Here is a 25988-nt window from a genome sequence, read left to right as displayed (position 1 = left end):
GTCGTTAAGGGTACTTATTCTCCAGCGCCATTAAAAAGTGATGCTGGGAAATAAGAGTCTAGATGGCAATTCCCACTGCTGTCAGATGTATGTGATAGCTGACATCCCACGGTATGGGCCCCGGCTGGATATTGTGAACAATCAGGGCTGATTAACCCCTTAAATACCACTGTCAATTGCGATATCGATATTTAAGATGTTACAAGGGGGGCACAAGACCCCCTTAGTAACCATCGGATCCCCGCGATGAGAATTGCGGGTCCAGATGGTTACCATAATACCCTGAGGTCATGTACCCTGAGCTTTAATCTCAATCTCACGGGTACAGTCAGTGAGACACTGACTGCTCTCATGCACTGCTGTAAATGAGTACAGCACTGTAGGATATACATGTCCCACGCTGACAAAGTGTCAAATAAAATATGTAACATAGTAACATACAGTGGGGAAAAAAGTATTTAGTCAGCCACCAATTGTGGAAGTTCTCTCACTTAAAAAGATGATTGAGGCCTGTAATTGACATCAAATTTAGACCACAACGATGAGAGTCAAAATGAGAAAACAAATCCAGAAAATCACCTTGTGTGATTCAGCAAGATTTATTTTGCAAAATATGGTGGAAAATAAGCATTTGGTCACTTAAAAACATGCAAGATTTCTGGCTCTCACAGACCTATAACTTCTTCTTTAAGAGGCTCCTCTGTCCTCCACTCATTATTTGTAGTAATGGCACCATGTTTGAACTTGTTATCAGTATAAAAGACACCGTCCATAAAACGGATTGGTCAATTTCATAAGTCGCAGACTTTCGGCAAAGTCGGGTTTCGTGAAACCCGAGCCGATCAGTGTGGGATCGGCCACGCGGTCGGCGATCTTCGCGCCAAAGTCGCGTTTCATATGACGCGTTCAGCCCCATTTCTCAGCCAATGAAGGTGCACGCAGAGTGTGGGCAGCGTGATGACATAAGTCTCGGTCCCCACCATCTTAGAGAAGGGCATGGCAGTGATTGGCTTGCTTTCTGCGGCGTCACAGGGGCTATAAAGGGGCGTGCACGCCGACCGCCATCTTACTTCTGCCGATCGTAGCATAGGGAGGGTTTGCTTCAGCTTCGTCAGAAGCAGGGATATTGTTAGGGAGGAAATATAAACCCCCAAACCGCTTGTGCTGTAGCGATTTCCACTGTCCAACACCACCTTTTCTTTGCAGGGACAGTGGAGGCTAGATATCTGTGCATCAGCTCTGTAGCTTATAAGGCTGCCTTATAAGGCTCCCTGATAGCTGTATTGCTGTTTGTACGCCGCTGTGCAAACCAACTGCTTTTTTAAAAGCAAAAATCCTGCTGCTCTTTCCTTTCTGCACAGTTATCTTGTTTATTTGTCCACACTTTTGTGTGCAGCAGTCCTTTTTATTGCTGGCTGCCATACTTGTCCTGACTGAGATCATTGTAGGGAGATTGTTATTGTAGTACAGTCCCTTTTTTAAAAAAATATTTCTGCCAGCCACTGTCTGCCACTGAAACTGTGTAGTGTAATAGAGTGGGCCTGATTTTTTCTGCTGTCTCCCACAAATTAAAAGGGAGATTTATACTGCCACAAAGTACATCTGCGTCAGTCCTGTTTGTGGCATATGTGTCAGCCACTTTCAGACACTGAAACTGTGTAGTGTAATACAGTGGGCCTGATTTTTTTGGCTGTCTCCCACAAATTAAAAGGGAGATTAATACTGCCACAAAGTACATCTGCGCCAGTCCTGTTTGTGGCATATCTGCAAGCCACTTTCTGCCACTCAAACTGTGTAGTGTAATACAGTGGGCCTATTTTTTTCTGCATTCTCCCACACATAAGAAGGGAGTTTTATATTGCCACTGAGTGCATCTGCGTCAGTCCTTTTTGTGGCATATTTGTCAGCCACTTTCTGACACTGAAACTGTGTAGTGTAATACAGTGGGCCTGATTTTTTTGGCTGTCTCCCACAAATTAAAAGGGAGATTAATACTGCCACAAAGTACATCTGCGTCTGTCCTGTTTGTGGCATATCTGTCAGCCACTTTCTGATGCTACAACTGTGTGGAGTAATACAGTGGGCCTGATTTTCCCAGCAGTCTCCCACACCTATTAAGGGAAATTTAAATTCACAACAAGTTTACGTACACCTTCTACCTGGTTTTACAGTACCATATAACGGTTGTTAGTTTGGTTACATTTTTCCAAGAATGAGGAAGTCTGATGGAAGAGGTCGTGGCCGTGGGCGGTCATTGCCAGCTGGTAATGATGGTAGTGGTGGTGGTCGTGGAGCATCAGGTGGTCATGGGAAAAGCAATATAGCACCTAAGTCTCGAGTTGTTGAGCCAGCGTCTTCGTCTGGCTACACAAGGCCTCGAACGCTCCCTTTTCTGAGAGTAGGAAAACCGCTTTTAAAGCCGGAGCAGCAGGAAAAAGTTTTGGCTTTCCTTGCTGACTCTGCCTCTAGCTCTTTCGCCTCCTCTTCGGAAAGGGCAAAATTTAAAAGCAGCGCGTCGTCAGTGGATGCTCCCGGTCAGAAACAAGTCGCTTCCTTGTGTCCTTCACCCAGAACAACAGTGAAGGATGCGTCAGGCGACACAACAGGTTACTCCATGGAGCTCTTTACACATACCGTGCCTGGGTTAGAAAGGGAAATTGTTAACAGGCCATGCCCATTACATGATGAATCGGACATGGAGTGCACAGATGCACAGCCACAGCTAGATTATTATGCTGTTCCATTGACTCAGATCACAACATTGCCCTCGCAGTGTACTGAGCCAGAATCTGACCCTGATGAGACTATGGTGCCCCGTCCCGAAAGCTATAGCACCGGCTTATACGGTGACACAGAGGAAGGTGCACAGGACATAGAAAAGGAGGTGATAGATGACACAGTTGTTGACCCCGATTGGCAGCCATTGGGGGAACAGGGTGCCGTTGGCAGTAGCTCTAAAGCGGAAGAGGAGCCGCAGCAGGTATCAACATCGCAACAGCTGTCATCTGCCAGGCCTGTATCTGGCCAAAAACGTGTGTCCAAACCAAAAACAGTTGTAGGACAGCGAGGCCATCCGGTTAAAGTAGCACAGTGTGCAATGCCTGAAAAGGTATTCGATAGTAGGAAGAGTGCAGTCTGGCAATTTTTTAACCAAGATCCGAATGATCAGTGCAAAGTGATCTGTAAAAAATGCTCAAGGACCTTCAGCAGAGGTCAGAATGTCAAAAATTTAAATACAAGTTGCATGGGTAGACATTTAACCAAAAAAAAAAACACCATAAGAGGAAAAACCTCCACTATACAAAACAAAAAAACACCAGAACACAGGCAGAGATGCTTACCTGTTCAGGGCCTCCAACAATTGCACTAACCAGGGTGCACCAGGCCCAAGTAGAGATAGCAAATACACAGGTGCAAATAATACTAATGCAGCCAACCTACAATCAGGAATTGGCCGCTTGGAGCACCCGTGCAAAAAATAGTCTGTATGTGGCATGTTCACACAGGAATGCAAAGTATATGGTGCAAAGCCTATTAATGACGCCATATGTATAGCGGGCTAACCATGATGCATCCCATGTGAACAGAGGCCACAGTGTACAGAGCCATCTAGGGCCCAGTCGCACCCTGGAAAAATATACAGTGCACAAAAACATAACAATGTATGCAAGGTATTGGTTGATATTATGGCCACAATATTTAAGCTGCCAACCCACGTCAAGGGTCCTTGTATATTGGCAGTCCTAATCTAAAAAAAGCTTCTCTGCCTGTGTTCTGGTGTTTTTTTGTTTAGTATAGTGGAGGTTTTTCCTCTTATGGTGTTTTTTTTTTAGATCTTTGAAGCTTCCCCAGTACCGCCTAATCATTGACGTTGCAACAAGGTGGAACTCCACACTGCACATGCTTCAGAGACTGTGCGAACAGAGGCGTGCTGTTATGTATTTGTGGGAGGATACACATACACGGGCAGGCAGTTGGATGGCAGACATGGAGTTGTCAGGTGTGCAGTGGTCGAAGCTACAAGACCTGTGTCAGGTCCTTCAGTGTTTTGAGGAATGCACACGCCTAGTTAGTGCAGATGACGCCATCATAAGCATGAGCATCCCCCTAATGCGTCTGCTGATGCAAAGTTTGACGCACATAAAAGAGCAGGCGTCTGCAGCCGAGGACAAGGGAAGCCTTGATGACAGTCAGGCATTGTCTGGTCCGGGAAGTCTCCTGGACGAGGTGGCGGACGAAGAGGAGGAGGAGGATGATGGGGATGAATATTTATGGGAGGAGGAAGCTTCTCAGGGGGCAATAGAAACTGGTGGCGTTGCAAGGTCAGGTACAGGGTTTTTGAGGGAGACAAGTGATGTTGATTTGCCAGAAAGTGCTCCTCAACCCAGCACAAGCAGTGAATTGACACCTGGAACATTGGCCCACATGGTGGATTATGCCTTGCGTATCCTAAAAAGGGACCGCCGCATTATCAAAATGATGACCGATGACGATTACTGGTTGGCCTGCCTCCTGGATCCACGCTATAAAGGGAAATTGCAAAATATCATGCCACATGAGAACCTTGAGTAAATATTGGCTACCAAACAAGCAACTCTTGTAGACCGTTTGGTTCAGGCATTACCAGCACACAGCGGCGGTGATGTTTCTCACATGAGCTGCAGGGGGCAACATGGCAGAGGTGTTAGAGGTGCACAAATCAGAAATGGCGTTGGACAGAGGGGTTTTATGACCAGGTTGTGGAGTGATTTCGCAATGACCGCAGACACGACAGGTACCGCAGCATCAATTCAAAGTGACAGGGGACATTTGTCCAGTATGGTTACTAACTATTTTTCCTCCTATATCGATGTTCTCCCTCACACGTCATTCCCATTTGAATACTGGGCATCCAAAATAGACACCTGGCCTGAATTGGCAGAATATGCATTGCAGGAGTTTGCTTGCCCAGCTGCTAGTGTGCTATGAGAAAGAGTATTCAGTGCTGCTGGTTCAATACTGACCGAAAAAAGGACTCGTCTGGCTACCCAAAATGTTGATGATCTAAACTTCATTAAAATGAACCAATCATGGATTTCTAATTATTTTGCCCCACCTTTCCCTGCTGACACCCAGCTTTCCTGTAAAAAGGTCTTGCTTTTGGACTCGTCTTACTGACTGCTCCAATTTCTCCATTTGCAGCTGCTGTATGTTAACCATAGGCCATTTTTACACCTCCCTAAATGGGCTGACTCCCCCCATGGGGCTGTGGTCACCACTTGGCGCAAGCACCCGTGCAAGTGCCGTTTGGCTGAACAGGTGGGTGTTCCCACTTTTGGCTGACGGCACTGGCACAGGGTCCCTCATAGTACAATGAAGTGTCTCTGGCGGTGGTGGCGCACACCCAACGTCAGACACACCGTCGTAACATGAGGGGCCCTGGGCCAGTACCGCCGCCCACGAGAGAGTGTTCCCCCCCCAGCTCAAACAGTGCTCTACCACTTGCAAAATTACCTCTCACTGCTCCACCACTGTGTAGTCTGTGCTGTTAAATCCTTCAATGGCACTGCCAATACCAATTTGTTGACATGATTGTTGCTAGTAAAAATATTCAGGGGCCCTGTCCTACATTTACACCAGTTAATACTTTGCACCAACTACCACTGTCTGCAAGTCAGCAGAGGAGCCCACCCCTTTACCTAGTTATGCCACCTGTTTATTTGTGAACATTTTTTTTGGCCAAACATTAACCTCACTTTATTATTTGGGCCTACTAACTGTGTCAGACACTCCTTACAGTTGTCCTCCACTGAACAAAGCTAGGCCGCCTGCGTACTCATGTAACCTATTTTTAACTGCATTTAGCCTATTACTTTTTTGGCCCTACTAACTGTGTCTGCCCCTCGGTGCAATCGTCCTCCGCTGACCACACCAATGCTGCCTGTGTACCCCTGTAACCCATTTAAACCTGCATAGAGCCTCCTTTTTTATTTTAGGCCTGGTAAGTCTGCGCCACTCCTTCCAATTGTCCTCCGCTGACCACACCAATGCTGCCTGTGTACCCGTCACCTATTTAAACCTGCATAGAGCCTACTTTTTTATATTAGGCCTAGTAAGTCTGTCTGCGGTCCCTCCTTTCAATTGTCCTCCGCTGACCACACCAATGCTGCCTGTGTACCACTGTAACCTATTTAAACCTGCATAGAGCCTACTTTTTAATTTTAGGCCTAGTAAGTCTGTCTGCAGTCCCTCCTTCCAATTGTCCTCCGCTGACCACACCAATGCTGCCTGTGTACCCCTGTTACCAATGTAAACCTGCATAGAGCCTACTTTTTTATTTTAGGCCTAGTAAGTCTGTCTGCGGTCCCTCCTTTCAATCGTCCTCCGCTGACCACAACAATGCTGCCTGTGTACCCCTGTAACCTATTTAAACCTGCATAGAGCCTACTTTTTTATTTTAGGCCTAGTAAGTCTGTCTGCGGTCCCTCCTTTCAATCGTCCTCCGCTGACCACACCAATGCTGCCTGTGTACCCCTGTAACCTATTTGAACCTGCATAGAGCCTACTTTTTAATTTTAGGCCTAGTAAGTCTGCGCCACTCCTTCCAATTGTCCTCCGCTAACCACACCAATGCTGCCTGTGTATCCCTCTAACCTTTTTTAAACTGCATTGAGCCAACTTTTTTGTTTAAGGCCTACTACCTGTGTCTGTCTGCGCCACTCAATACAGCTGTCCTCCTCTGAAAAAAGCTGAGCTTTAATTGTCAGGTTTTCAGCCTATAGGAATTTGAAAACTGCATTGGGGCTACTAGTTTGGTTGGGTCTACTAACGGTGTCTGTCGCTCCTTGGTGTTGTCCTCCACTGAACAAAGCGGAGCTTCAATCTTCAGGCTTTCGGCCTATATTTACAAATTTTAAACTGCATTTGGCCGACTAGTTTGGTTGGGCCCTACTAACGGTGTCTGCCGCTCCTTGTTGTTCTCCTGTTTTTTTTTCCTGAGCTTCAATCTTCAGGCTTTCAGCCTATATTTTTAACATGAAACTGCATTCGGGATACTAGTTTGGTTGGGCCTACTAACGGTGTCTGCCGCTCCCTGGTGTTGTCCTCCACTGAACAAAGCTGAGCTTCAATCTTCAGGCTTTCGGCCTATATTATCAGATATTAAACTGCATTTGCCCCACTAGTTTGGTTGGGCCCTACTAACGGTGTCTGCCGCTCCTTGTTGTTCTCCTGTTTTTTTTTCCTGAGCTTCAATCTTCAGGCTTTCGGCCTATATTTTTAACATGAAACTGCATTCGGGATACTAGTTTGGTTGGGCCTACTAACGGTGTCTGCCGCTCCCTGGTGTTGTCCTCCACTGAACAAAGCTGAGCTTCAATCTTCAGGCTTTCGGCCTATATTATCAGATATTAAACTGCATTTGGCCTACTAGTTTGGTTGAGCCCTACTAACGGTGTCTGACGCTCCCTGGTGTTGTCCTCCACTGAACAAAGCTGAGCTTCAATCTTCAGACTTTCGGCCTATATTATCAGATATTAAACTGCATTTGGCATACTAGTTTGGTTGGGCCCTACTAACGGTGTCTGCCGCTCCTTGGTGTTCTCCTCCACTGAACAAAGCAGTGCCGCCTGTTTACTCCTGTTACCAATTTTGAACTGCATTTAGCCCACTTTATTATTTGGGCCTATATCTGTGTTTCCTCATCCTGCCCATTGCCCAGCCAGTGCTACATGAGTCTGCTGGTACATTGACCCAGACCACTACATTCCCCTTGCACTCTACACAGCCAGAATCTGACCCTGCTGAAAGTAAGGTTCCCCTTCCAGCATACTATACCACCTTACACGGGGACAAAGAGGAAGGCGCAGATGAAAGTGCAGGTTCCTTCATCAGGTGGGGAGGGCATACTCCTTGGCGACGTCACTGTCACAGGGCCCCTCATAGTACTCAAAAGTGTCTCTGCCGGTGGGAGGCGCCCCCGCCGTCAAACACAACGCCGTACTTTGAGGGGCCCTGTGCCAGTGCCAATGCGAACGAGTGGGCCCCCCCGATAGCTCAGGATCACAGCACTTGCAAAGTTGAAATACTGTTCTCTCCCTGCTCCACTGCCGTGACGTAGTCCGCGTTTCCTGGGCCCACGAAAAACTTGAGCCAGCCCTACCCCCCCCACAACTTTAGCCAAATGACCCCCAATTTTCAATGCCTAACTATTATTATAAGGTAAATTAAGATTCACAAGCTTAAGTGACACGAATTGATGTTTTTGACATTAAAATGGGCACCGTAGGTGTTTTCCTGTCCTCCACTCACTGCTGACTTTGCTTCCCCATTGACTTGCATTGGGTTTCGTGTTTCGGTCGATCCCGACTTTGCGCGATAATCGGCCGATTTCACTCGACTCTTGACAAAGTCGGGTTTCGCGAAACCCGACTCGATCCTAAAAAAGTAAAAGTCGCTCAACTCTAGTGAAGACCAAAGAGCTGTCGAAGGACACCAGAAACAAAATATTAGCCCTGCACCAGGCTGGGAAGACTGAGTCTGCAATAGGCAAGCAGCTCAACTGTGGGAGCAATAATAAGAAAATGGAAGACATACAAGACCACTGATAATCTCCATCAATCTGGTGCTCCACACAAGATCTTACCTCGTGGGGTCAAAATGATCACAAGAACGGTGAGCAAAAATCCCAGAACCACACAGGGGGACCTAGTGAATGACCTGCATAGAGCTGGGACCACAGTAACAAGTGTTACAGATGGTAGCCTACTACGCCACCAGGGACTCAGATTCTGCAGTGCCAGACACGTCCCCCTGCTTAAGCCAGTACATGCCCGGGCCCGTCTGAAGTTTGCTAGAGAGCATTTGGATTATCAAGAAGTGTATTAGGAGAATGTCATATAGTTTTGTGAAATCGAAGTAGAACTGTTTGGTAGAAACAAAACTTGTCGTGTTTGGAGAAGACAGAATGCTGAGTTGCATCCAAAGAACACCATGCCTACTGTGAAGCATGGGGGTGGCAACATCATGCTTTGGGGCTGTTTCTCTGCAAAGAGACAAGGACGACTGATTCATGTACACGAAAGAATAAATGGGGCCATGTATTGTGAGATTTTGAGTGCAAACCTCCATCCATCAGCAAGGGCATTGAAGATGAAACGTGGATGGGGCTTTCAGCATGATAATGATCCCAAGCACAAAGGAGTAAGAAGCATATGAATGTCCTGGAGTGGCCTAGCCAGTCTCCAGATCTCAACTCTATAGAAAATCTTTGGAGGGAGTTGAAACTCCGTGTTGCCCAGCGACAGGCCCAAAACATCACTGCTCTAGAGGAGATCTGCATGGAGGAATGGGCAAACATACCACCAATAGTGTATGCCAACCTTGTGAAGACTTACAGAAAACGTTTGACCACTGTCATTGGCAACAAAGGATATATAACAAAATATTGAGATTAACTTTTGTTAATGACTAAATACTTATTTTTCACCATAATTTGAAAAATAAATCTTGCCAAATCACATAAGGTGATTTTCTGGGTTTGTTTCTCAATTTTGACTCTCATAGTTGTGGTCTACCTATGATGTCAATTGCAGGCCGCTCTCATCTTTTTAAGTGGGAGAACTTGCACACTTGGTGGCTGACTAAATACTTTTTTCCCCCACTGTAGTTAGCAAGGCCGAAAAAAGACATTTATCCACCCAGTTCTGCCTATATGCCGTCAGAATAAATGCCCAGATCTGCGTCCTTCTAAAGAACCTAATAACTGTAAAATACAATATTGTTAAGCACCAGGAAGACATCCAGGCCTCTCTTGAACCCCTTGACTGAGTTCGCCATCACTACCTACTCAGGCAAGGAATTCCAGATTCTCACTGCCCTAACAGTAAAGAATCATATTCTATGTTGGTGGAAAAACCTTCTCTCCTCCAGATACAGCGAATGCCCCCTTGTGACCGTCATCTTCCTTGGTATAAACAGACCCTCGGAGAGATATTTGTATTGTCCCATTATATATTTATACATGGTTATTAGGTCACTCCTCAGTCATCTTTATTCTAGACTAAATAATCTTAATTTTGCTAATCTCTCTGGGTACTGTAGCTCCCCCATCAACTTTATTAATTTTTTGCCCTCCTTTTTACTCACTCTAGTCCCATTATATCCTATGTTACGGTGTTATTTATTCCATTTGGTGAACGCCGTAAAAACAAATAAACACGCTAAAAATGTGACTCACAAAAGAAAGTGAATAAAAAGCGATCAAAAAATCATATGCAAATTAAAATGGTATAAATGAAACCATCAAACCGTCGGCAAAAAAATAAAAGTTATATTTGTGGCCTGGGAAGGGGTTAAAATACCCATGGCGTTTTTGTCTGCGTTGTGCGTTGCGTCGCCGACGCTGTGGCGCACAACGCAAATGTGAACATAGCCTTAAATATGTGGCACTTAAATAGCTGGATAGAGCTGGATCCGCGGGCTGTGATCTGGCCTACGCTCAGCACTCTGCGGAGCGCTGTCATTCAAAACACGTCCACTCATTTTGGTGTTTAGTCCCAAAATGGAGGATGGAAGAAGAAAAGGGTTGGACAAGGAAATGACATCATTTCTTTCTTTTTTTTCCCCACTGCAGTTAAAGCTTTATTTGTGTCAAACACAGACAATCTGCAGAGAAAACTGCATAAAAAACCGCACTAAAAACCGCACAAAAAAACGCACCAAAAACGCACCAAAAACCGCACCTGCGTTTTCTGCCAAGAGCTGCGGTTTATAGTGCAGAAAAACAGCAGGGAAATCAGGAACGTGTGAACATGGCCAAAAAGTTCAAATCACACTCCTTTCGCCCCATTCAAAATAAAAACAAAACAAAACAAATATACACATATTTGGTATCACAGTGTTCAGAATCGCCCAATCAGTATAAGAAAAAGAATTTACCCCATTGCTAAATGGAATAACGAGAAAAAAAATTAAAAACCCAGAATTACTTTTTTTGGTCGCCACTATATTGCAATAAAAAGCAATAACGGGTGATCAAAAATCCATACAAAAATTATCTTGGCACACAATAATAAGCCTTCATCCAGCCTCAGATCACTTAAAAATGTAGACGCTACAAGTCTTGGAAAATGGAGCCATTTTTTTTTTTTTGTGAAAAAAAAATAAATCCCAAATTTGTTTAAACAATTAAATAAAAAAGAATCTAGACATGTTTGGTATCTGTAAACTCGCAATGACCTGGAGAATCGTAATGGCAGATCAGTTTTAGCATTTAGTGAACATGTTTTTTTAAAAAAAAAACAAAACAAAACTGTAGAATTGCACTTTTTTTGCAATTTCACCATACTTGGAATTTTTGTCCCCGTTTTCTAGCACATGATATGTTAAAATCAATGGTGGTGTTCAAAAGTACAACTTGTCCCACAAAAAAACAAAAAAAAAAAAAACAAGCCCTCAGGCTATGTTCACACGATGCGGTTTTTGCTGCGGATCCGCAGCGGATTTGAAGCTGCGGATCCGCATCCTTTTTCCATGCAGGGTACAGTACAATGTTACCCTATGGAAAAAAGAAAACGCTGTTCCGACGTTCCTTTTTTCCGCTGGAAAATCCGCGCTGATTTTCTGCGGAAAAAAAGAAGTACCATGTCAATTCTTTCTGCGGATTCCGCAGCGGGTTTCCACCTGCACCAATAGGAAAATGCAGCTGGAAACCCGCAGTGGAATCCGCAGTAGAAAAAGGACTGAAAACCGCAGTGAAAACCACCGCAGGTTTTGCACTGCGGGTTTCACAAATCAGGACCTGAAAAATCCGCAGCGAAAAAAGGATCATGTGAACAAAGCCTCACATGGCCATATTGACCGAAAAATAAAAGTCAGTCAGTGCTCAGCAGTTTGATGGAAAATGGTCTAGTTGCGAATGTAAGAAATGAATCTTTCTAGGATATGTTATAGCCAGGGGCGTAACTACCGCGGTCGCAGCGGTCGCAGTTGCGACGGGGCCCAGACTACTTAGGGGGCCCCATGGACAGTAAGCCGGAGAATGAAATGACCCATGATTGCACCCATTTGTGAGTGACCCGCAGCAGGGAGCCGTCACCGCTCTCTAATTATACTTACCTACTCCCGGCGCGGTCCCTGGAAGTCCCTGATTCTTCCAGCGCTGCAGATTCTTCCTGCACTGAGCGGTCACATGGTCCCGCTCATTACAGAAATGAATAGGCGGCTCCACCTCCCATAGAGGCGGAGCCTCATATTCATTTCTGTAATGAACGGGTCATGTGACCGCTCAATACAGGAAGAAGATGCAGCGGTGGAAGAAGCAGGGACGCAGCGCCAGGAGCAGCCTGCAGGTGACTGGTGAGTATACAGCGCTGCGCAGCGCTGGGCGATATTTACCTCTCCTCGTTCCGGTGCGGCTCTGTCATCAGCGTCCTCTGGCAGTGACGTTCAAGGTCAGAGGGCGCGGTGACGTAGTCAGTGCGCGCCCTCTGCTGAACGTCAGTGCCGAAGACGGAGCCGCACCAGGAGCAGCCAGGTAAATATTGATAGTGCCGGGGGTCCTGAGCGAAGAGAGAGAGGTGAGGTGAGTATGTGATTTTTTTTTTTTTTTTATGGCAGCAAAAGCATAAGGGGCAAGTGGCTATACGGAGCAACTTGTGGGGCCATAACGCTTGTGCAGCGCCAGCACTATAAGGGGCAGTGGCTGTGCGGAGCATCTTATGGGGCCATAACTCTTGTGCAGCATTATAAGGGGCAGTGGCTGTGCGGAGCATCTTATGGGGCCATAACTCTTGTGCAGCATTATAAGGGGCAGTGGCTGTGCGGAGCATCTTATGGGGCCATAACTCTTGTGCAGCACTATAAGGGGCAGTGGCTGTGCGGAGCATCTTATGGGGCCATAACACTTGTGCAGCACTATTAGGGGCAGTGACTGTGCGGAGCATCTTATGGGGCCATAACACTTGTGCAGCACTATAAGGGGCAGTGGCTGTGCGGAGCATCTTATGGGGCCATAACACTTGTGCAGCACTATAAGGGGCAGTGGCTGTGCGGAGCATCTTATGGGGCCATAACTCTTGTGCAGCACTATAAGGGGCAGTGGCTGGATGGAGCATCTTATGGGGCCATAACACTTGTGCAGCACTATAAGGGGCAGTGGCTGTGCGGAGCTTCTTATGGGGCCATAACGCTTGTGCAGCACTATAAGGGGCAAGTGGCTGTGCGGAGCATCTTATGGGGCCATAATGAACGGTGCAGAGCATTATATATGGGGCAGCTTTATATGGAGCATCTATGGGGCAATAATCAACGGTATGGAGCACTATGAGGGGGGCTGCGTTGTATTCTATGGGGGTTACCTTGAGTTGTATGGCAGGGCTGCGGGGGGGGGCCCCATTTGGAAGTTCGCACCGGGGCCCATAACTTTGTAGTTACGCCACTGGTTATAGCCAAGATCCTTACATGTTTTCAGGAGATTTTCCACCAACTCTTCATAATTATCTGCTCTTGAGTTTCTAAAAAAAACAAACTGAGAAACTCCTCATCTTATAGATGCTTATGAATCTGAGGTCCAATAAAGACTACTTCTTTTATCTTTACTTCACTCAACCTTGGAAATTTTGAGATACTTGAATGCTTTTGCATTTTTATCCATTAGACTTTAAAAAGCTTTTCTTCAGGCCAAACTTGATATGTAATGGTGGTAACAAAATCTTATATGGGTCAACAAGTGCTGGATGCCGAACATTTTTACTCCCTGGTTGAAGTGAATGTCGGAGAGGCCAGTCTGCTTATTGTAGTGATGTTCTCTTGCACAACCATCCCACTCACCTCACAACAGCAGTACTATGTGTATTAACCCTGGAGACCAAGTTAGAAGGCAACCACCATTAAGGCCTCTTTCACATGTACGTTGGCCCGACGTACCGAAGGACATTGTGCAAATAGTGCACAACGTGGGCAGCGGATGCAGTTTTCAGACACATCCGCTGCCCATTATGAGTTCCGGGAAGGAGGGGGCGGAGTTTTGGCTGCGCATGCGCGTTCGAAAATCGGTGGACGCGTCGCACATAAAAACTTTACATTGAACTTTTTTGTGACGATGGTCCGCCAATTACAGACGCATCCAGTGCCACGACGTATGGAACATGTGTCCATACGTTGTGGTGCGTCGGTAATACAAGTCTATGTGCAAAAAACGCATCCTGCGGGCAACTTTGCAGGATGCGTTTTTTGCACAGAACGACGCACTGCAACGTCTTCATAAAGACGGAAGTGTGAAAGTAGCCTTAGTCACCACAGTGTGGCCACAAATGTCGGTCATAGTTCATGCCCCCCCACAGCTGTTTTATGTTGTTTGTTTTATGTGGACTGCATAACTTACTGGAATTGAAGGTAGCACATTGACATTATACAAGAAGACCGCTTTAAGGCTTGTTTTGGAAGAATCGATGGAGAGCCTCCTTTCCTCTGGATTATGACTTATCTTCAGAGCTTCCATTAAACTATTGATGTTCTTGCATGCCACAAGATCACCCTCTATGAAGTTGAACCTTACTCTTGGGCAGATCCAAATCTCTAACAAGATCATTCAGATCACTTTGTGTTATAAGGTCTGACTCGGTTGAGGTTGTGGACAAAGTCGGAGTCATGAAAGGATGATGTTTCATGACATCAAGCGCCCTCTTCATCCTCACTTGACTTGACTGGAAAGGTTTCTGGTACTTTTGGACTCAGCAGTCCTTCTGCATGTGGTACTGGGCATATTGCAGATGGAATGTTTGGATACTGTAAAGTCCACCTCTTCTTCCTTAAAACTCCTTTTTCAAGGGGGGCACCAAGCAGAAACAGCAATTGATAGTGTGATCGGTTGGCTCTCTCCAGATCATTGGGACTGCAAAAGGCATAGATTGCCTTTTCCCATGCAATCACTAGGTAAGATGTGATGCACAGATATTTTAATCATATGTGTGAAGCCCATCTCTTGACGTGATCTGCTATTCTGAAGCCAAAATACAGGTTGTAGGAGTCTGTCCTTATCATTGTAGTCAAGTTTTGCCTTTGTGATGCAAAAGTTACTACTTCGCATATGTAACAAAAACTATCCGCTTTGTTAATTAAAGAATAAGGCATATCTGAAAAAAAAAAAATAGAAACAGGTCGGTATGCTAAGAAACTAAGCTAAGAAATCTTCAAACTGTATACCTCACATGGAGCATTTATAAAAGTAGATGATGCAACTGTAATTAGGATTACGTCACTGGAGCCGAGCTGGCAATTAGCACATTCAGTCTGACCATTGGCCTTTGAGTGGTAGATAATTTTACAGAATGCCCTCCAGAATTTGGAACAAAAATAATTTCCTTGATTGGAAACAATATTTTATTATATATATATATATTTATCTAATATATAATTGCCTAGAATACTACTTCCTGCAATTTGTGCCAACTTCCGTGGCTTTGTCCGGAGCTAATGTCCGGAGCTAATGTCCGGAGCTAATGTCCGGAGCTAATGTCCGGAGATAAGTGACGTCACCAGTGTCCTACACCCAGGCAGAGCACAGGGGCCCCAGGCAGAGCACAGTGGCCCCAGGCAGAGCACAGGGGCCCCAGGCAGAGCACAGGGGCCCCAGGCAGAGCACAGGGGCCCCAGGCAGAGCACAGGGGCCCCAGGCAGCATATGGGGCCCCAGGCAGAGCACAGGGGCCCCAGGCAGCATATGGGGCCCCAGGCAGAGCACAGTGGCCCCAGGCAGAGCACAGTGGCCCCAGGCAGAGCACAGGCGCCCCAGGCAGAGCACAGGGGCCCCAGGCAGCATATGGGGCCCCAGGCAGAGCACAGGGGCCCCAGGCAGCATATGGGGCCCCAGGCAGAGCACAGTGGCCCCAGGCAGAGCACAGTGGCCCCAGGCAGAGCACAGGGGCCCCAGGCAGCATATGGGGCCCCAGGCAGAGCACAGGGGCCCCAGGCAGAGCACAGGGGCCCCAGGCAGCATATGGGGCCCCAGGCAGAGCACAGGGGCCCCAGGCAGCATATGGGGCCCCAGGCAGAGCACAGTGGCCCCAGGCAGAGCACAGTGGCCCCAGGCAGCATATGGGGCCCCAAGCAGAGCACAGTGGCCCCAGGCAGAGCACAGGGGCCCCAGGCAGCATATGGGGCCTCAGGCAGAGCACAGTGGTCCCAGGCAGAGCACAGGGGCCCCAGGCAGCTTATGGGGCCCCAGGCAGAGCACAGTGGCCCCAGGCAGAACATGGGGCCCCAGGCAGAGCACAGTGGCCCCAGGCAGAGCACAGGGGCCCCAGGCAGAACATGGGGCCCCAGGCAGAGCACAGGGGCCCCAGGCAGAGCACAGGGGCCCCAGGCAGCATATGGGGCCCCAGGCAGAGCACAGGGGCCCCAGGCAGCATATGGGGCCCCAGGCAGAGCACAGTGGCCCCAGGCAGAGCACACACCAAATCGGAGGCCGAGGGGCCCCGCCAACCAAATCGGAGGCCGAGGGGCCCCGCCAACCAAATCGGAGGCCGAGGAGCCCTGCCCACCAAAGCGGAGGCCGAGGGGCCCGGCCCCGCCCACCAAAGCGGAGGCCGAGGGGCCCCACCAACCAAATCGGAGGCCGAGGGGCTTCGCCAACCAAATCGGAGGCCGAGGAGCCCCGCCCACCAAATCGAAGGCCGAGCAGCCCCGCCCACCAAAGCGGAGGCCGAGGGGCCTGGCCCCGCCCACCAAAGCGGAGGCCGAGGGGGCCCCCCAACCAAAGCGGAGGCAGAGGGACCCCGCCCACCAAATCGGAGGCCGTGGGGCCCCGCCAACCAAATCGGAGGCCGAGGGTCCCCGCCCACCAAATTATTCTTACATTTGAATAAATAAAGTATATATGGATTCTAGACTCCCGATTCTTTAGAATCGGGCTGCCATCTAGTTATATATATTATTCCTTACAATCTCGAACTATAGTTGGCTACCAAAAATACCTGGCCACAAGGTGAAGAGTATTATAAATCCAAAGGTGACCTCTGAAAACTGAGTCACAGGATCACTATAGGACTCACAAATGTAACTGATGAGGAACAAACGTGTTATATTCCGCAGCGCTTTCCATACATTATTATTGTTGCTGTCCCCAATGATGCTCACAATCTAAATTCCTCATCAGTATGTTTTGGAGGGAGAGGAAACAGGAAATCCCCGAGGAGACCCATACAAACTCCTTGCAGATGTTATCGTCAGTAGGATTTGAATCCAGGACCCCAATGTTGCAAAGTAGCGGTGCTAACCACTGAGCTACCGTGCTGCCCGTGGGTGGGAGCATTATCAGGGGCTAACTCTTGGGATCTGCGGATTTCCTGTGCAACATCTAGGAGAACAGAAAACACAACTATACCTTTGGCAAGAATAGAAATAGTTTCAGTGTCCTCCGGATGAGGATAGAAATATCAGGAAAGTACATCTTCTTTTATATGCTTAGTCCCAGGTCTAAGTGTCAGAACAAAATCAAATCTTGACAAGAAGAGTACCCATCTAGCATGCTTAGGCTTAAGTATTTTAGCTTATTCCAAGTCAGTTTTTTGTGGTATGTAGTAACACCGTTAGGTTTGGCACCATTACACTAAAGGTACCTTCACACGAAACGACATTATAACGATATCGCTAGCAATCCGTGACGTTGCAGCGTCCTCGCTAGCGATATCGTTTCGTTTGACACGCAGCAGCGATCAGGATCCTGCTGTGATGTCGCTGGTCGCTGAATAAAGTCCAGAACTTTATTTGGTCGTCCGATCGCTGTGTATCGTTGTGTTTGAAAGCAAAAGCAACGATACCAGCGATATTTTACACTGGTAACCAGGGTAAACATCGGGTTACTAAGCGCAGGGCCGCGCTTAGTTACCCGATGTTTACCCTGGTTACTAGCGTAAAATGTAAAAAAAACAAACAGCACATACTCACATTGCGTCCCCTGCAGTCTGCTTCCTCCTCTGACTCAGCGCTGCAAAGTGAAAGTGAAAGCAGCACAGCGGTGACGTCACCGCTCTGCTCTCACTGTACGGCGCTCAGTCAGTCAGGAAGTGGACGCAGGGGGACGTGAATGTAAGTATGTGCTGTTTGTTTTTTTTAGATTTTACGCTGGTAACCAGGGTAAACATCGGGTTACTAAGCGCGGCCCTGCGCTTAGTTACCCGATGTTTACCCTGGTTACCAGGGGACCTTGGCATAGTTGATCGCTGGAGAGCGGTCTGTGTGACAGCTCTCCAGCGACCAAACAGCGACGCTGCAGCGATCGACATCGTTGTCGCTATCGCTGCAGCGTCGCTTCGTGTGAAGGTACCTTAAGGCACACTTAATGGCAAACAATTAATGATTACTGATGTCATAAGACACTGGGAGAATAACAAGGTACAAGTAGACAAAGGTAAATATAATAACTGGTAGTGGACAGCAGGATTTCAGGAGCTTAAATAGCTTGTAGCACCACCCAGATCACACAGCAGAGAGCAAACTCTGACAGAATTTAAGTCTATATCGACTAGTCTGGGCAAAACTATAAGTCCCAGAGCACACAAAGAAAGGGCTGTAGACAGATCATTTTTACAGTAAAATGAATGCTGTGGGAAAAAAAACAAACAAAAAAAAACAAATGTGGAATTATTTTTTTTGCTATTTTGCCACACTTTTTTTTCTTGCTTTCCAGTACATCATGTGTTAGAACGGATGGTGTTATTCAAAAATGCAATTGAACTATTATGGTCACCAACATTTAGCGCTCTCCAAAAATAATGTGCTCAGTGTTTTGTACAAGTTGTTATGATTGCACAAGCTATGTCCATGTTTATTGTTTTGCATCTATATTTTATCTTCTAATATACTGGCATATAAAGTTATATGTATAGACCAGTATATTCTGCTGGTCATGAAAATGCCATTGAAGTTATTAGGCTGAGAATATTCTCTAGTATACAGAACGGTGCAGCAAGAAAAAAAATGTAAAAAGCAGACACGTTGCCTTCGACACACAATAAACCTAAAATAAGTGTAGATAAGTGGTGAATAAATTCACCTTCTGGGGTTGTGCATCTACAGACTCAACCCTGGTAAAGAATTTTGGTCTGTCAGTGGCTGCTCCTTTCTTGAGTGATGATGGACAAACTACACTAACAGGATACATAACGATAAAGAAGAAAAAATAATACACAAGTGCTACAGATAATGACCATACAAAGAAAATGTAGTCAAGGCTCCATTGTGAGGGCTCATACTCATCTGCGAGAAAAAAAGAAAAGTACAATCTGATAAAAAAAAAAAAATCAGATTCCACTCTGACCAATGTTAATCTATGAGTTATAGTTCATCTGCGATTTTTTTTTCTCACTTGAAATCGGACTGAGAAAAAAAATTCAGCATTCTGCAACTGTCCTCGTATCTCAGACGAGACTCGCCAATGTGTGGGAGAAAAAAAAATTGCACAGCACTCGAACCATGCGAGTGCCGGCCAATTTTTATGCACCTATGTCCTATGAAAAGCCGGCAATTCATCTGCCCTGTACAGTAAAATCACAGAGTGACCCGACAAAATAGAATATTTACTGTGACAGGGTCACTGGCGCTGTATGTGAGGGGAGATATGTGTCATGAAGATTGCTATCTTTCCTTATGCGAAACCCAAAAGTTTCTCTCCAGGATGCTATGTGCTGAGGGGTTAACCAGCCATTATCAGGGTTTGGTTTTTTTTTATGAATAGGTGTAAGAGATGGGCGGGATGCCTACTCACCATATCTCCACCTCAAGGGTGTGGTTGGGAAGTTAAATGGCTAGCTACATGTTTTTTGTTTTTCTCTGTGTTTGGAGACAGGCAAGCCTCCAGACGGTAGCTCCAAGAGGAGCTGAAGATTTAGTATTTCCTGAGCAGGCAAATTCCACAGGCTTATGGACTCTGAAATAGTTATATTTTGCCGTTATGCCTGAAAGACCACGTTTGTTTTGTTAAATCCTGCCAAAGTTTATGTTGTGCTTTAATAAACCATCAGGTGTTTGACCCAAGAAGCGTTCCTGTGTCTTTCTCAAGCAGCTGAGTGACTCAACCTACCACAATACACACAGAATAGATAGATATAGATAGATATAAAGATGGAAGTTAAATATATAATTAGTCCAGTGCTAGTGTAGCTTACTATACATGTACTTTTTTTTATTGTACTAAATTATTTTCTGATAAAAAATGGCACAAGACTTCCCGACATTTTATTAACCAGCAGAGGTAAAGCGGACAGCTCGGGGCAGATGTTTATAGCCTAGGAAGGGATGGAGGTTCCCAGGTTATACCCAGGAGCTCTAGTGAAAATCAGGTAGCCGCTTAGCCATGCCCCTCCTAGGAAGCCCAGCCCGTGGAGCAGTGAGTCCACGATCCCAAGTATGAAACTCTGCAGAAGCGATTATGGTAAAAAAAAAAAAATAGTACAAAAGTGTTTTTTTTTATTTTAAACACAATCTTTAAGTGTAAAATCCACAAGAAAAGCTCTGTATAACGAAAAAACACTCCATACATAAAGAAATTCTGCAAGCCAATGAACGAGTAATATCTGGGACCTCTGTGCATTTAGTGGTCACTACTCACCTGTGCAGTTATCTGTAGGAATCTCCTCTTTACACCACCCATCACCCCACACATATGTCTCCGTAGCATTAATATGGAGCAGATCTTTACCCTGAAAGAAAGATTGTAAAAGTTACAGACAGATGGGGAAGAAGTTGTGTGGAATGACTTAGAAGGGAAGAAAAGATCATAAATTAACATGAAAACAAAAAATGACACTATAGCAGGTCTCCTGTATAAAATTGTTAGAAGATCCAGACAACATCTAGTATCTATGACCAGCTTTACATCAATTTTAAAATATCAGCAAACTGGCATTGTTGAAAGTATATACCACTGCAGTACGCAATGCTGGTTACAAGAGAATGCCAGACGTGGTGGTGCTCAATTGTGCAGCAACACAATCTTCAAAAATTACGAGAGAATAAAAATTGATGTAAATACTTTTAGGCCCAAAAATGACAAAAGTATTCTCGGAGTGATACCTTTATTGGCTAACCACAAAAAGTATACTTGCAAGCTTTCAGAGCACACTGCCTCCTTCTTCAGGCAAGTTTATAAAAAGACGAGCACAACATTTAAGAGATATTACAACATGACATTTGTTCATGATATGAAAGGAGTGATGCCATCTAAAGATAAGCCAAGGATATCAAATTAGGGTTTTCGTTTTGTCCAGTTAATTCCCAATTGTCTCTGTGTAGATTCATCCTTGTTTGTAGTTTTCCCAATATAGATACCTCCAAGGCACCTTGTATATTGCATAAAGTACACCCACTACACGCAGGGCCGGCGTTAGCGGCAGGCAGACCAGGCAGCTGCCTAGGACCCCTGCTCCCCAAGGGGCCCCAGGCCAGCGGGGTGCCACCAACAGCGACACACCACATGGACGCTGTGGGGCCTGTGAGTCAGGGGCCCGACTTGTGCCAGAGCACCCCCCGTGCGCCGCATTCTACTGTATTGGCTTCATAGATGCCGATACAGTTGAAAGCAATGATGTAGGAGAGGGCGTCAGATGACGCTCAATCCCCCATCATTCCCCTCTACCTCTGACACAACCGATGCACGATGACATCACTTCATCTTGCACCATGCTGTGTGTCAGGCAGAGAGCAATGCTGCTGAGACAGGAGCAGAGCCTAGAGCAGCACAGGGAATGAGGAGTGGTGAGGTTTTTTTTTTTTTAAATATAGTGAGTGAGTACTGGACTCTAGGGCTGGATTATATTCTATGGGGGGGCTGCTTTATACTCTATGGGGGAGCGGGAGAAGCTGTATTATATTCTATGAGGGGGCTGCATTATACTATATGAAGGGGCTGCATTATACCCTATGAAGGGGGCTGCATTAGATTCTATGGGGGAGCTGCACTATACTCTGTGAGAGGGCTACATTATATTCTATGGGGGCTACATCATATTCTATGGGAAGGCTACATTATACTTTATGAGGGGGCAACATCATATTCTATGGGGGTACATTATTTTCTATTGGAGGGCTACATTATACTCTATGAGGTGGCTACATTATATTCCAAGTTTGGGCTACATCATATTCTATGGGGTGTCTGCTTTATGCTCTATGGGATGGCTGCATTGTACTGTATGGGGGCTGCTTTATACTGTATCGAGGCCTATTGGGAATACAGTGGGTACGGAAAGTATTCAGACCCCTTTAAAAAATTTTCACACTTTGTTTTATTGCAGCTAATTGGTAAATTCTACAAAGTTAATTTTTTCTCCTGAAAGTACACTTTATGCCCTATCTTGACTGAAAAATGGAAATGTAGAAATTTTTGCAAATTCGTATCAGCAGCCGTTAAGGGGTTAATATTGTGTTTAAAAAAAAAAACCTTTTGCTTCAACAAAATGGCACCGGTACACCTGTGAGACACGACACAAACCGCAGAGCAGGATATACTATATACAGGAGGAGATGACATACAGGTATATACTATATACAGGAGATGACATACAGGTATATACTATATACAGGAGGCGACGACATACAGGTATATACTATATACAGGGGGAGATGACATACAGCTATATACTATATACAGGAGGAGATGACATACAAGTATATACTATATACAGGGGAGATGACACAGGAATATAGTGAGGGGAAAATGAGAGGTGTGAGGTGAATATGAAGAGGTGTGAGGTGAAAATGAAAAGGTGTGAGGTGAAAATGAAGAGGTGTGAGGGGAAAATAGTGGAGTGATCAGAAAATGACAAGTGTGAGGTCAAAATGACAGGTGTTAGGGGGAAAATGAGAGATGCGAGAGGAACAATGAGAGATGTGAGGGGGAAAATGATGGGAAAAAGAGAAGCGAGGTTCTATAACTAACCACAGTTAGTTACTATGCCTGGGCAATGCCGGGTTCTTCAGCTAGTGTATAATACTGGTGGATAAAACAAGACCTTCACAGCTTTCTACACATGAAAGGGAAGATCTCATGACACCTTATCTCCATCTACCTGATGAACCTGAGGAACATCGGGATCTTCTTTTTTACAGTCCTGCAGATGAAGAGGAGGGTGACATCTCTCTGGTGTTGTCCACTTACTATACAGAACTGGCAGAAACACATACAGGACTGAGTTAATTCTTTACATACAGAATTATAGGCTATGTGTATTTAGTCCTATTACCTGGTGATGTGAGGGGTCGGGGAACCTCCATAATGACATCCTTGTATAGATCTTTGTGTCCTTCTAAATACTCCCACTCCTCCATGGAGAAATAGACGGCGACATCCTGACACCTTATAAGAACCTGACAAACACAATGATACCATCATCCCCACGATCCCTTCATAGAATTACTGTATAATGTCCCAGCATTCCCAGCAGTGTCACCTCTCCAGTCAGCAGCTCAATCATCTTGTAGGTGAGTTCTAGGATCCTCTGTGCATTGATGTCCTCATGTTTCAGGGGGTGAGGTGGAGGCCCTATGATTGGGCTCGGGGGTCTTCCCCATCCCTCTGACACAGAGGTCTGACAGCGCTCACTAGAGGTCTTCTTCACTACTGTGTAATCCTGGTTATGGAGAGACACATTAATAAACCTCACTACAGACATTTCCAGAGTCCTCACCTCTCCAGTTCTGTCCATCTGTTATTCCCATAGATAGGAATGATGTAATGTGACGTCATCAGAATCTCTCACCTCTCCAGTAAGCCGGAACAGGATCTCTAGGGTGAGGTGTAATATCCTCTCTGCCATCTTGTCTTTGTCCATATTCATCCTTGATGGTTCAATAAGGAAAATTCTCCTATATCGAAGATCTCCACTGAGAGGATGCAATGTTGTATGAAACTGAATGGGAAGAAGATGAACTGATACAAAATCATAAAGATCCCATGTAAGAAATCTCCAAAGCTGTTACAGGCTTCAAATAATCAGTACATCTGGTCATGTACACCGTCGGTCATGTCAGGTCATTCATCAGGACGGCCATATGCACAGTTCTTCCTCGTTAGGTCAGGCCATCACTTATAAAAAAAAACAAAACCCAAGATAAAAACAAAATGATCTAATACTCTGCAGTAAATAAGTAAATAGCAATAGTGTATGAAAATAACATAGGATACTTGGTGAACATAATTTTGAAAAAAAAACGTAAAAGCCATCACACCACAGTGACAATATTCAGGACATTCCTAACCCCTAGTATTAAAATCCTTAATGTCCTTATGAACATTTATATCATTTGACATATGGTAAGGTTTTAATACCAAAGGTTAGGACCATCCTGAATAGAGTCACCGCGACGTGGTGGGATGGTTTTTACTTTTTTGATCAAAATTATGTTAACCCCTTAACGATCACCGATACGCCTTTTAACGGCGGTAGTTAAGGGTACTTAAACCACAGCGCCGTTAATTAATGGTGCTGTGGAAAAAGTGTATAGCGCCCCTCAGAATCGGAATTTCTCCGGGGTCTCTGCTGCCAGGGGTAGCCGAGACCCCAGAGAACATGATTCGGGTCAGTTTTTACCGACCACGGGCTTGCGATCGCCATTATTAACCATATAACAGCGACCGAAAAAAAAGTGTGACTTGCCATTTAATTTCTCTGATCGCACATCAGAGGACAGAGATATAGGATCCCCGATCCCCCCCAGATACTTACCGGTGTCTCTGAGTCCTCCTGCTTACCGTCACAGCCGCTGGCATCTTCTTCCGGTAAGAAAATGGCGGGCACATGCGCAGTGTGTCCGCCAAGATCTGCCGGCTGGCACCCGGCAACAATAGGAAGATGTTTCCTATTGGTTCATCTTGGTCACTGTGATAGACCCTATCACAGCGATCAAAATAAAAAAATAGTAAATAAAAAAACCCCTTTATCACCCCCTTAGTTAGGGAAAAATAATAAAATAAAGAAAATGTATTTATCTCCATTTTCCCATTAGGGTTAGAGTTGGGCTAAAGTGAGTTGGGCTAAAGTTACAGTAAGATTAGGGTTGGGGCTAAAGTTAGGGTTAGAGTTGGGATTAGTGTTAGGATTAGGTTTTTAGTTAGGGTTATGGATAGGGGTAAGATTAGGGTTAGGGGTGTGTTGGGGTTAGGGTTGGAGTTAGAATTGGGGGTTTTCACTGTTTAGGTACATCAGGGGGTCTCCAAACATGACATGGCGCCACCATTGATTCCAGCCAATTTTGCGTTCAAAAAGTCAAATGGTGCTCCCTCCCTTCTGAGCTCTGCCGTGCGCCTAAACAGTGGTTTACCCAAACATATGGGGCATCAGTGTACTAAGGACAAATTGGACAACAACTTTTGGGGTCCAATTTCTCCTGTTACCCCTGGGAAAATAAAAAATTGGGGGCAAAAATATAATTATTGCGGAAAAAAAATACAATTTTTTATTTTCACGGCTCTACGTTATAAACTTCTGTGAAGCACTTGGTGGGTCAAAGTGCTCACCACACATCTAGATAAGTTCCTTAAGGGGGTCTAGTTTCCAAAATGGTGTCACTTGTCAAGGGTTTACACTGTTTAGGCACATCAGGGGCTCTCCAAATCCGACACTGCTTCCGATCTCAATTCCAGCCAATTCAGCATTGAAAAAGTCAAACGGCACTCCTTCTCTTCCAAGCTCTGCCGTGCGCCCAAACAGTGGTTTACCCCCAGATATGGGGTATCGGCGTATTCAGGAGAAATTGCACAATACATTTTGTGGTTCATTTTCTCTTTTTACACTTGTGAAAATAAAGAGTATGGTTCTGAAATAAAATGTTTGTTAAAAAAAGTTAAATGTTGATTTTTTCGGTGTCCCGCCCCTTTCCTTATTAAACTCCATTTGGAGTCTACATCCCCAGACTAGCGGTGGACTCCGCGTCTGGCGGCATGCATGCCTACACCTCGCTCTCCTAAAGGTAATTTAACCCCTCATCGCACGGTTAATGCTTTTACCTCCATTT

At 45.6% G+C, this 25988-nt stretch overlaps 2 protein-coding genes across 2 annotated transcripts in view; both read right to left on the bottom strand.

Moving 5' to 3' along the window:
- The window catches only part of LOC143768145 (uncharacterized), a 73121-nt gene that overhangs the window by 5407 nt on the left and 41726 nt on the right, over positions 1–25988 (bottom strand). Inside the window, 5 exon segments of the mRNA XM_077256833.1 lie at positions 20587–20677; positions 23045–23142; positions 23219–23342; positions 23426–23605; positions 23735–23947. Of these exon segments, the coding sequence (XP_077112948.1) occupies positions 20587–20677; positions 23045–23142; positions 23219–23342; positions 23426–23605; positions 23735–23947 (706 nt within the window).
- The window catches only part of LOC143767259 (uncharacterized), a 220866-nt gene that overhangs the window by 189840 nt on the left and 5038 nt on the right, over positions 1–25988 (bottom strand). The gene's annotated exons all lie outside the window — the stretch shown is intronic.

Source organism: Ranitomeya variabilis, chromosome 4, assembly GCF_051348905.1.
Source record: "Ranitomeya variabilis isolate aRanVar5 chromosome 4, aRanVar5.hap1, whole genome shotgun sequence".
Taxonomy (NCBI): domain Eukaryota; kingdom Metazoa; phylum Chordata; class Amphibia; order Anura; family Dendrobatidae; genus Ranitomeya; species Ranitomeya variabilis.
Note: the sequence above shows the minus strand (reverse complement) of the source record. Positions and strands in the feature narration are given on the sequence as shown.